We start from the raw sequence: 12,270 nt of genomic DNA, 5'->3' as shown, positions 1-12,270 counted from the left end.
TATTATTTAGAAGAAGTTATAAATGACTATTATTGTGCTGCTCCCAGCCGATGATAGAGAGAATTACCTTCGAGGATATAATGTTTAGGTTAACATTTTTTTTTAAAAGCAAAGAAAATCATAAATTTAAAAATTTAATTATTTAAATAATTGTAAATGGAAATATATCAGTTGTATATGCATCAGATGTCTTAAAGTAGCCAGGTCATATTTTATAAGAGAAAAAAGATTTAGTTATTTGAGGCAGATTATTGTGCAATTCAAATGTTACTTCAGATCAAAATTTGTATTGATTACATATTTACTTTAGCGTACTTTTTAATATATATTTAAAATAGTGTGTATGTTTTTAATTTTATTAACAGTTTTGTTTTATGGGTAAAGGAAATTTAAAATGCCATTTGTTACCTGCATATTTAAATATTGTACATTATTTTGCCTGTTCATCTATGTGAACTATTTTTTATTTATTGGGCAAGATCTAATGAATTATATTCTTTTTTAAATTTTATATTTCTTTCAAGCATCAATTGTATTTTTTTTCCTTTAAAAAAATAAATAAATAAAAGCTTGTTAAATTATTTAGAATCTTTATTAATATTCTTACACACTCTTACAAACTTGAATTTATTAATATTCTTATACATTCTTACAAATTTGAATTTATCAATAATAAATTTATAAATAATGAATTTATTAATAATTTACTAATAATTATTAAAAATCAAGCTTGAGTTTATAATTAATTTGAATTTGTTGTTGTCTGTTGAATTATGCTTAAAGTTGTGTTCGAATAAAAAAGTTTTTTTTTTTGGTATTGTTTTAATACTATACATTTGATATTTGAAATTCGTTTATGTGATATTTGTTAATCATATTTTACAGACATTAAAATGTGGGTAACATGAAAGTTTAATGTTATTAAAATGTTCATATTTTTCTTTTCTTACAAACCCTGAGTAAAGTAAAAAAGAAACTTCTTATGTAATTATATTTTTTTAATAATTTCTTAAGGTCTTAGCAGTATGGTTTTTATTTTGTTGATCTTTATTTTATTTTAATAGATGGTAACGTCATGTTGTCTCAAAGCTTTACAAGGACTTTTTAAATCTTCAGAATATACCTCTGAATTAAACGAGAAGAAAATTAAATCCTCAGAAAATATCTCTGCTGAATTAAATGCAAAGATCATTAGTGTAAGTTGCTCCTATTTATAATTTACTTTTTTTTAATTCAAAAATATTAATTCTCGATAAATTTTAGTGTATATCATCGTTTAGGAAGTAACAAATCATTTTCAAATTACAGGCTATGTATCCATATCAACCGAATGTCAAAGAAACTCAGAGTTTGATAGAATGGCTTATGTTGATGAAATCTGCCTTTATCAATCTTTATAAGTTTGTTTTGTTTTATTTATCTATTTACAAGTTTGTTTTGTTTCATTTATTTATCTATTTATAAGAATTTTATTTGAAATTTTGTGTACTTGTTAGGCTTGATGCAAGGCTCTGCATCGGACATTTTCCTAACTTTTTTGCTACTGCTGTTAAATGTTGGCTCAGTGACAGAGAAGATACAATGCAAGCTGTTGCTGTAACTCTATATGTAAGTTACATATTTAAATTAAATGTAATTTTTAACATATTTTAAAAAAAAAGAAACTTCTTTAATCTTTTTTTAATCAACTTTAGGATTTATTACATGAGTGCATTGTTACAAGTCATGAAGTATTTCAAAATTTTCTGTTTGATGATCCGGTGAATAATCCCATGCACAAAATGTTTAGCCATGTAGAACAAGCTCTTAGTTATCAATATCATAAAGCTTGGAAATATGTTATTATTGTGCTTGCAGGATTTTTTGAGGTAAGGATTCTATGAACCAATTATATGCATTTAAGGTAATTACTAAACCTTTGCCAAAAGAACCAATCTGGTTCTCAAAGTTCAACTAATTTATATTTATCGAAAATCAGAAAAACATCTTAATTCTGTTAACTAACTTATCAAATCTAACTGTTTTTCAAGATTAGACTATGTCAATATGAAAAGTTTTCATTTGTAATTTAGCATAATTCTTTGGCTGGGTTTGACAAATAACTCATATTCTATTTTGTAATATTCTATTTGTAGCAGTAGTTTTCTTATTTTCTCACCATTAAATTGTTTAACACTCTCGTAATTTGTGAACAAACATGTTAATATTTGTGGCCAACATTGTATACATGTTATAAAACTATGTATACAAAAATTTTAACAATTGTTACGTTGCTATTGCTATTAACATTGCTATTGCTTGTTACGTTGTAATTGCTAATCGAAATCAAGCATTAAAATTTAATCATTATTTGAATTATCAATTATTTGAATGTCACATATTGCATTTTTTAGACAGTTTAGATAGGATAGTTGTTAAATAGTGCAATGTGTAAACCAGTAGGATTTCATATGTACTAAAACGCTGCAAACATTAACGTCGTAATATAACAAGTTGTTAAAATAAATAAAATAATAAAGACAGTGATCACAGATTAAAAAGAATCGAAGACAAGATCTACTTTGGATGACTAGTATTGGTTGATTGTTTGCTGTAGGATCCCACAATGAATTGATCATAAAACACTCCCATTAGATCAATGAAGTAAAATATCATTGACTGCGGTTAGTGAGCGGTTGAGTGTCCACTTTGATCAGCCTGAGATGATATTTAGTATTGGTCCTAATCAAGCTGTTCCACCATTAAGTACTCGACTTTACACACAGTTTGTTGGGTTACCAAAATAGAGCTGTCATCCCCCTGAAGGGGATCAAAATTGTATTGTTATGCCAGTCTTTGTATCATCCTCAGAAATGTTTCCCAAACCGTTGCCAATAGCTCATTGTACAACTCCAGTGCGACATAAATAAAGCACTACTTCTACTGTCTGATCTTCGATTTTCTTTCTTTGATTGTCGGTTTTGCCTTGATTTGATAGTTAAATAATAGGGTATAATAAGAATGATTATTGACAATATCACTTAGCTTAATAAATCTATTAGAATTGTCTCTGAAATTTTGAGTAAGACATTGTCTATTAGTATGATATGAAAACAGTATGGTTTTCCATCTCATCACGTCATTTTGTTGGAAAAATAATTGCTATAAGTACATGATACATTAAAAAAAATATCAAGGGGAACCATAATAGTTATATTGGGTTAATACTAAAGAAAAAAATTTTTTTCTTCTAATTTTTTAAAAAATGAAGTTATCAGAATGTTTTAAATGGTAGAATAAACTAAGTTATAAATTTATAAAGGGAAACACCATTCACTTAAAGATCACCACTTTATCTTTTTTTAAAACTGACTAAATTAACATATCTATTTTGTTTTTTAGACCATGGGGAAACATTGTCATACAGCTATGATGAAAGTAAGTATTAATATAAAATTTGATTGAAGTTCATGTTTACTATACTATATGGTGTATTATATCCTTATAATAATTTATCTCTTTTTTTTGTTTTAAATATTGCTTTTTTAATTCTTATTATTGAATGTATTTTCTTTCTTTGTTGGGTCATTAGTATCATTCTTTAGCAAAGTTATGGTCATTTGCTGAAGAATTTAAGTTTCTTATATAATTTTTGTTATGATCCATATTGCAAATATTTAAAATTATCTACATAACTGTAATGTAATAAAAAGGACAATGTAATACTTTTTTAAGTAAAAAATCAAGAATCTATACACAGTGCACAGCAGTTTACCTTCTACCTTTTTTTTGCTTTTCTATTTGTTATAATTTTGATGACATTTTGAAGGTAGAAAATAAATTTTGAAAAAAAGTGGTATAGCTCCTCTATTTATAACAAATTTTTCATCAAACAAATGTGAATAGGTAAATGTTTACATTTTGTTAAAATACCATATCACACAAAATATATCATGTGATATTTAGTGCGAAACAAGTAACAGGTTAATCAAAGTTTAATGTGTGAAAATAAAGTATTTTATTGTTTAGTTATAAGTTTGTATTAACAAATTTCTTTATTAATTGAAAAAAATGTTGTTAGACTGTTGATATTATACTCAATTTATAATTTTGTATTTTATTTTCAAGTGTCTTCAGTCACTTGCTGATCTACATGACAGTTTTAAATTCCCACATGTGAGTGATGTTGAGAAAGCTCTTGGCATAGCTATTGAATACATGGGACCAAGAGTTGTATTGACTGCCATACCATTGCAGATTAGTGAAGAAAAGTAAGAATATTTTGTTCTATACTTTAAACTCTGTTATTGTAGTATTAAAAGTTAATTTAGGGTTGGGTTTTTGCCGTCAAAAACTGGTGTTTGACATGGCAGTGGTAAAAACCGTCAAAAACCTACTATTTTCTTTAATTTATGGCATATAGCTGACAATATATTATTTTCCCATAATTGCCTTTATAAATGAATGTTGTAAATGATTGCTATTGATTTTGCAACTATATACATGTGTTCTTATAGAAGGATATACATTCATACAGAAATATTGTAATATACTTATTGAAAATAGTGATACTTACTTTTATCATTATAACTTGATTTGCAAAGGATTCAAAATTTTTCACTTCAAGAAGAATTTAAAATTTGGCATCTCTTATATATTAGAAATAAACTAAACAAAACTTTCAAAACTTGTAACTGCTAACAAACTCTAAGTCAGGAGTTACTGCTATTTTGTCAAGTTAAAAACTTTTATTCAGTTGAAAAAGCACATTAAACAAAACTTAATTACGAACAAAATTACATGCTCAGTAGTCGGGGTCACTGTGCCAAAGCATATGATAGCAAGTCACTAGTTTTGGCATTTTTCATTGCCTAGTCGATTTCTGAGTTTAGTATGGATAAGTCCAAAATTGGAGAAGATTCTTTTAATGGATGCGGAACTGGATGGGCAGGACATTAGCACTTGAATTAATTTACTATGGGTTTTGACATGACGGTAAAAACCGTCATGTGTCAAAAATTTGTGAGATGTTTCCGTACCAAAATAAAAACAGTTCTTTATTTTAAAATCAATTTACCAATTTTCTTCTTTGCTCTTATTTTAATATTTTTATTTGTTCATGTTTTGTTACGTTAAATTATAATTTCTTTTTGCATTTAACATCATATATATACATATTTCATTATTAGACCTGATTTTCCTCGAAGTTGGCTGTTACCTCTTCTAAGAGATCACATAAAAAAAACAGAACTGGGCTTCTTCAGTAAATATTTCTTGCCTTTAGCTAAGAAAATAAAAAATAGAGGTAATTTATGCTATTTATCTAGAAAGCTTTAAACTTATGCATCCTCTGTTTGTTTAATATAGTAAATAAATCTATTTTTCTTTTTAAGCCTTGGTTTTGAAACAAGAAGAAAGGATTGTAGAGAGCAAATTATTTGAAGTTATATATTCTCAAGTAAAGTACCTTATTTCTCTACAAACAATTGTTGTAAAAGTATTTTATAAAAAAAATATTAAACATTATTCTTTGTTTCTCCTTAATAAGTTACAATTTTTTCAAAAAATTATAGATTTGGTCATTATTACCTGGATTTTGTACAGAGCCTACTGATTTTGAAATGGTATGAATATATTTATTCACTTGCTTTTTATTGAAAGTTAACATTTCAAAATATTTTATTAATTTTTAAGTATTAAATATTTATTCAAATCAGTCATTTTGAAATGCTTAATTTATTCAATGTAAATGATTAACTTTGGGAAGATGGTATATTGTATCATAAAGGATTAACGGGCATAATTTAGATGATAAAACAATTGTCCAAAGCAATGGAAAGCTGCTTGTTATGATTTTTTATCACCATAAACAAAATTTTTTTATAAGCATTAGGATAAAACTAGTATGAAGTTTCTTATTTTGTGAAAAATTGAATAGGGTTATAGGTTTTGCTGGACATGTTTTTCCCTTGAATCCATAATAGACAACAAAAACAAAAAAACTAATCTTTCTTATGTTTAATTATTTTTTAAACTATCATCATTTTTTTTGTCTTATAATTTTGCTTGTTTAAGTTTTTTCTTAAAAATTTAAATTTATACTTGTTAATAAATTACATATTCAGCTTTGAGATTTTATGGCCCATGAGAATGCATAAATAATTGTTTAATTGGAAGAAATTATAAAAGTTATTTTATGTAAAGCATTTTAACATTTCATATTGCATATTCAAATTTGTTATTTATTATTAAAAACATGGTACCTGATGGGCTTTTTGCTTGTTAAGTCTTAGTGTGAAATTCCTAAAGTTAAATAATGCAGGAGAATAGAACCTAACAAGTGTTTTAAATTGGGGGAAGCACACAAATTAATTTCTCCTAAATAAACAACTTTCTCTTTGAATAACACGACAAGAAATTGGCACATTATCTGGAAAAACAACAGGTAAAGTGATGTCTTTTGGTTATCAGAATCACTTAGGGGGTCACTAATCACTTAAGCCATTAGAATTAGATGCTAAGTGACTATATATTAAAGATTAATATAATGTATAATAGTAGTGACATTCAAGATTTCATTACTTATTTATCATATATTCTAAAATATGAAGGCAATTTCATATTATTATATTATTTCAGCATCTTTTTTTTTATCGATTTATATATATATGAATTTTTAACGACAAATAGTTTTTAAAAATTTTTTTTAATAACTTAGAAGATTGTACAGTTTTGATTAGAATTGAAATCGAGGAACAAAATTCTTGCTTCTGATTTTTGTTATCACAAGGCAGAACTTGCTAAGACATTTTTTGTAGCTGTGTATTTATTTATATAAAAAATTAATAAGATTTGTATTTATTATTTTAATTAGTATTTTTTCTTTAAATTTCAAAGTGCTGGATTTATTTTAATTTATTTTCAACAAATGTTTAGAGCTTTACGACTGATGGAACAAGTGGTAAAGGTTTACCTCCAATGCTTGCGGATGTTTTGAAGACAGACCCGCCATTACGCTTGACAATACTAAGTGCCCTCAGGTTGCTGATAACAAAAAATGCAAATAATGGTAATGCTATTTCTAACTTAGAGTTGAATATCAGGGTTGATATTTTTTTTCCTGTTAGAAAAAACTGCCCTGAAGGACGTAATTTTCTTCTAACCTAAGTGTAAAGAATGGAAAAATTTCTTTTTCAAAATGAACTATCAGATATTTAAACAACTTTTATAAAAAATTTAGTGACAAATCTAGTTTAAAAAATATTGATTTTCAAATATTAAATACAAATTTTTTAAATAAGTGAAAATTAAACAGAAAAATAAATAATGAATTTCTTATAAAACTTAAACAACTGTAATTTTTCCCAATATTTGACATAAAGGAGTTTATTAAAATTTAATATTATAATTATACAAAGAGCTGTTAAAATATTATAATCAAATTTTATATTTCGAATTAAATTAACAAATCCCATACTAAACACATACTTTACCTGGGCTGCTAACTTTCGACAGTTTTTGAGAAATTTTCTTCCTTGTGGTAGCTAAGTGGTTTTAATGTATTATTCTTTGTTTTGAATTTGATTTAAAGTTATTTTCTACAGCACTACTTGTAAATGATTCAAAAGTTTTTCTTGGCAGTCACATTGTTCCACCTTTCTCATTTTGAAAAAAGCTACCACCTTCCATCTTTCTCATTTGTTGGTAAAATTAAAAATCTTGAAAGTTTTATATGAAATATTTTGCGAAAAGTGGTTGATGATTTTTCTGGGTGTATGCATGTGATATTCTGTCTGTAGTAAATGATTTTTTGTGTATGGCCAAGAAAGCACATTTTCAAAAGATCAAATTTTAATTAAAATGCCAATAAAATTTGCATTTCAACTAAGAAATTAAAATTGATCTATATCTGGCATGTTTAAAATATATTTATAGATATTGCTTAGTGACAGAATTAATCTGAAGTGAAAATTTTCAAATTATACTCTCTTATTCAGTACAGAAAAAAACAAACATTTGTAGAGCTTTTTAATTGTATATCGGTCAGCAATATTTTGTTATAAAATAAAGTTTGTACTATGAAATGTATGGTGTTGATTTGTTAGTTTATTAGCTGTTTATTATCTATTTCTTAGAAAGACAAATTGAAACCATGGTCAAGTATTCAAGTAATTATCTACCAGTACTTTTTAACCTTTACTCACCCGATTCTAAGGACCAAGTAGAAGACAATGTTCGCCTTGCCACTTATGAAACAATTAAGATTTATCTTCAGATCGCTAAAAAAGAGGTAAATATGTTTTAATGTTGTTTTGTTGTTCAAAATCTTTTTTTTTTTAATAACATGAAAAGGAAACCTTGAAAAATTTTAATATGAGTTAGGGTCTTCATTATGCTCATTAATTTTATCGTTTAACAACATTTTTATAAAATTTAGCAGTTTTTTCTTATTATTGCTGTTAAATTAAGTTGTCTAGTCTTGAAAGGTTTTCGGAAACATGAACTTCATTGTCTTAATAAAATATACTTTAATCTGATCCTTAAAGTCTGACTATTCATTTCAAGAAAGGAGCATGTTGAAAAAATGATTCTTGTTTTGAGTATGTTAAATCTGTTCTGCTTTTTTAAAAAAGTGTGGCAGTTTTATGTAGCGCTTGTAGACTTTGAATACCTAAGTTAAAACTAAAAACTATCAAGTGCTTTTAATATTTTTTTCTAAAAGATAACTCATGGAGCTAGTTACTTACATTAACTGCAATTCTTGTGAATTTTTCTTAAATTTGAGAAATTAAGAAATTGCTACTTTAAAAAGCTGAAAACTGGTCCCATATGATTTTGATCAGTGTTTGCAATATGTATTTTGATAACATATGATTATCATTATTAATACTTTGTGAAATGCTTTGTGAAATTTCCATTTTTAGTAACAGTTTTTAAAAAGCATTTTTTTTTTGTAAGAGGCTAGCAATTTTTTCATCATTAGCTGCCTGAAGCATAACTAACTTATAAGTTAGTATTAATTTGAAATTTAATTATTCCTTAACAACATTTTATAACTAGTTTCTAAAATTCTTCCCTCGAAAGAAAGTCTTGCTTTGTTACAAACAGCAGGTATCCTTTCATGTAAGGTAAGTGAAATGTTAAGATTTTATATGAGCTGTATTGTTACAATTTATAAATGTAAATTATGGTTTTAAATTAACTGAAATATGTTTCTGAACAATAAATAAAATATAAGTTTATAAAGAATTAGTATAAAACACATTTCTGATTTCTCAAATATTTGTAAATTAATTTGGTGTAAAAAATTCATATAAATATAAGCTGATGTTTCTAAAACAAATTTTAAATCTCACACTTAGGCAAATCCTTATCAATAAATCTTACAATTTGGTTGATTTTTTAAAATCTTATGTGAAAAGCAGACTTAGGAATTTGATTCAAACTATATATAATCTAACCACAGTCACAGATTTTAATTTGAGTTACTTTTAATTTTCACATTTAATCATTTTTCATTTTCTGTTTTAAATCATCTTTTTTTAATGAGTTAAATAATTGTGCGAGAGCACAAATTTGTTCTTTGGCAGAAGTACCAGAGGTTTCAAAAACAAAAAAAAGTCATTTTTTTGAAAAGTTTTATTTATCTCACAATTTGTTTTGACATTTAATGTTAAAAGCAGACTTAGCAATTTTATTCAAACTAATTCTAATCTTACCACTGACAGATTTTATTCAAGTTATTTCTAATTTTCATATTTAATCATATGTTTTAAATCATAAACAGGGATGAGATATTTCCGCTTTTTAGCTGATTTCCGCTTTTTTCATTTTTATCTCTTGAATTTCAGCTTTTTTTTATCAAAAATTCAGATTTTTCTAAAAATTTCACTTTTTTTATAAGTATTCCGCTTTTTCAGAAAATTCACCCATTTTCAAAGAGAAACAGAAGATTCAAACTACATAGCTACCAATCCTTTCTCATTTTTACTTATTTTAGCTATTTTCTCCCCTTTTACTCGCAGCAGATAAGATTTTCCGAATTTTTTACCCGCCCTCCAGATAGATCCGATTTTTGTAGTTCAAACGACGCTGTTTCTGACAAGCCATTTAGAGGTCCCAAGCCTGGAGTCTGCCAATATCTCGATTCTTATTCACACGATTTTAATATCAAACATAGCTTTTCATATTTGCGTGTTGNATATATAATTTTTAAGAAGTGTTATTTATCTTAAAATTTGTTATGGTTTTTAAAATTTAATGTGAAAAATAAACTTAGCAATTCATTTTAATAATTGCTTTGTGTGGATTAATTCACTCTTTTTAATTTTTAGGCTTGCATTTCATTTTTTACTAAAGCATTGGAAAAACTGTCTACAATTAACGATGATGTTTTCAAGCAGTATGTTTATCTTTAATTCTCTCTCTGTTTCTTTCTTTTTTTTGAAACTGTATACACTTCAGGAATTTTAATTTGTTTTATTTTAAAATTTAGGACCACTTTAATTGATATTACTAAGGCTCTTCTTCCTTATATTGACGAAACTCTCATAGAAAAATTGTATGAATTCTGTAAACCATTATTAAAGGTAAAAGGTTTTATTTAAATTATTAATATGTATATTTTATTCTTATAGATTCTTAATTTCTACCAAACACAAAAGCATTACTCTTTTGCTTTAGATCCTTTGAAAAATTAGAATAACTCTATTTTTGTAAATAAAGAATATGAAAACTCTCTTATACATATTTTTGCTTTACAAAAATTTCTAATGTTATAAAATGTATTAAATTTCTAATGTTATAATATTAATAAATTTTTTCCCCATTTTTTAAAATTTTGTAAATAGGAAAATTTTTACATAAAATAACTCAAAATAAAAACCTTTTGTTTAAAAATGAACAAAGGGACAATGTTTTATTCATTAGTAATTAATATAACTGCCGGTAATAAGTAAGAATTATACCACTCCTAATTTTTATTAAAGTATAATTACTTGCAATGATGCTATCATTAATTAAGAGTCAATTATGGAAAATATTAAAAAGGATCCGCCAAGTTTATTACAATGCCCGAAATTGTATACTGAAAGTTGTTCACTTGGAGTAAAAGTTATGAGCTCATTAGAGGTCCACAATAATCCAAAGCTTTGATCTGGATAAAACCTTAGTTTATGTTCTACTATTCAATATTTACTAATACAGTATGCCTAGAACCAACATGTTACAAAGGCTATTTTTATAATGTTAATAATACCTGTTTAGAAATTAGCAAATTCCTACCCATATTGCTTAGAAGTTCTACCGACGTTTGAAAATATCAAAGTTAAATTATTTTGAGGTGAAAAGCTAACTATTAATGCTAATGATGAAGAAGAAAATAAGGTTTTGTTAAAGTTTAAGAAAAATGTCTTAAACAACACATTTGATCTTCATGCAATAGTTGATGAAAATGTTGAAACTATTAGTTGATGAATGTTGTCCCGCTTTTGGTTCAAAAAAGAGTTGCAATAGCTGGAGTAGTAAAGTTATGCTGATGAAGATTGTAAAATGAAACTGCAACCAGATGCTGAAGTCTTCAATGGCTAAGAAGTAATGAGCATCATTCTGTATTTACGTGAGCATACAGGAAATAAACAACAATCTGTTACAAATGTCAATTTTTTGTTTTGTTTATTTATTTATTTTTATAAATTTTTTTTTTCTTTTACCGAGAAAGAAAGAGTATTCAAACCAAAATTTTTCAAATATTTTAAGTAAACAAATGTAGTCATTGTTAAGTAAGCAAATGTAGTCATTTATTATTTACATAATTTTTTCAATGAAATTTTTTAATAATATATTTATTAATTTTCAAGCCCATTGCCTCTTTATTACTTTTCATTGATTTTTAAGTCATAAATGAATTTTTATGTTGACCCACATTCAACGTTTTCCAGTGTCGATCGTTTCCAATGAATGATCCCATTAAATATAATCGATCAAGTCTGTACTGTATATAAAACTGATCTAGTTGATTATGAACATAGGATTCAGTGAAAGAAAATTTTGAGTTAGATCTTGAAATGCAAGATTTGTGGGTCTGTTTTATGGATATAATCAATTCAACCAAGAAATCATCAGATGATTTTTGCCAGCGTGTATGTCACAAAAGTGCACAAAACAAAGAAACTTTCGATAACAGAACTGTTACTTAGTTTCCAATTAATCGCAAAATAGCCTTCTTTGTATGACAACTTATTTTCATTTTGTATGATCTGGAGTATGATGATTTTATTTCCCCCCATATTT

At 26.0% G+C, this 12,270-nt stretch overlaps 1 protein-coding gene across 1 annotated transcript in view; it reads left to right on the top strand.

The window, feature by feature from the left end:
• The window catches only part of LOC107451191 (RRP12-like protein), a 43,022-nt gene that overhangs the window by 10,355 nt on the left and 20,397 nt on the right, over nt 1-12,270 (top strand). The window contains exons 9-21 of the mRNA XM_043051660.2: nt 1,065-1,196; nt 1,309-1,400; nt 1,497-1,608; nt 1,695-1,868; nt 3,382-3,417; nt 4,108-4,250; nt 5,169-5,284; nt 5,373-5,437; nt 5,553-5,603; nt 6,916-7,048; nt 8,115-8,269; nt 10,314-10,381; nt 10,475-10,568. Of these exons, the coding sequence (XP_042907594.1) occupies nt 1,065-1,196; nt 1,309-1,400; nt 1,497-1,608; nt 1,695-1,868; nt 3,382-3,417; nt 4,108-4,250; nt 5,169-5,284; nt 5,373-5,437; nt 5,553-5,603; nt 6,916-7,048; nt 8,115-8,269; nt 10,314-10,381; nt 10,475-10,568 (1,371 nt within the window). The remainder of the gene's footprint in view (nt 1-1,064; nt 1,197-1,308; nt 1,401-1,496; nt 1,609-1,694; nt 1,869-3,381; nt 3,418-4,107; nt 4,251-5,168; nt 5,285-5,372; nt 5,438-5,552; nt 5,604-6,915; nt 7,049-8,114; nt 8,270-10,313; nt 10,382-10,474; nt 10,569-12,270) is intronic.

This window comes from Parasteatoda tepidariorum, chromosome 9 (assembly GCF_043381705.1).
Source record: "Parasteatoda tepidariorum isolate YZ-2023 chromosome 9, CAS_Ptep_4.0, whole genome shotgun sequence".
In the NCBI taxonomy this organism is placed as follows: Eukaryota; Metazoa; Arthropoda; class Arachnida; order Araneae; family Theridiidae; genus Parasteatoda; species Parasteatoda tepidariorum.
Note: the sequence above shows the minus strand (reverse complement) of the source record. Positions and strands in the feature narration are given on the sequence as shown.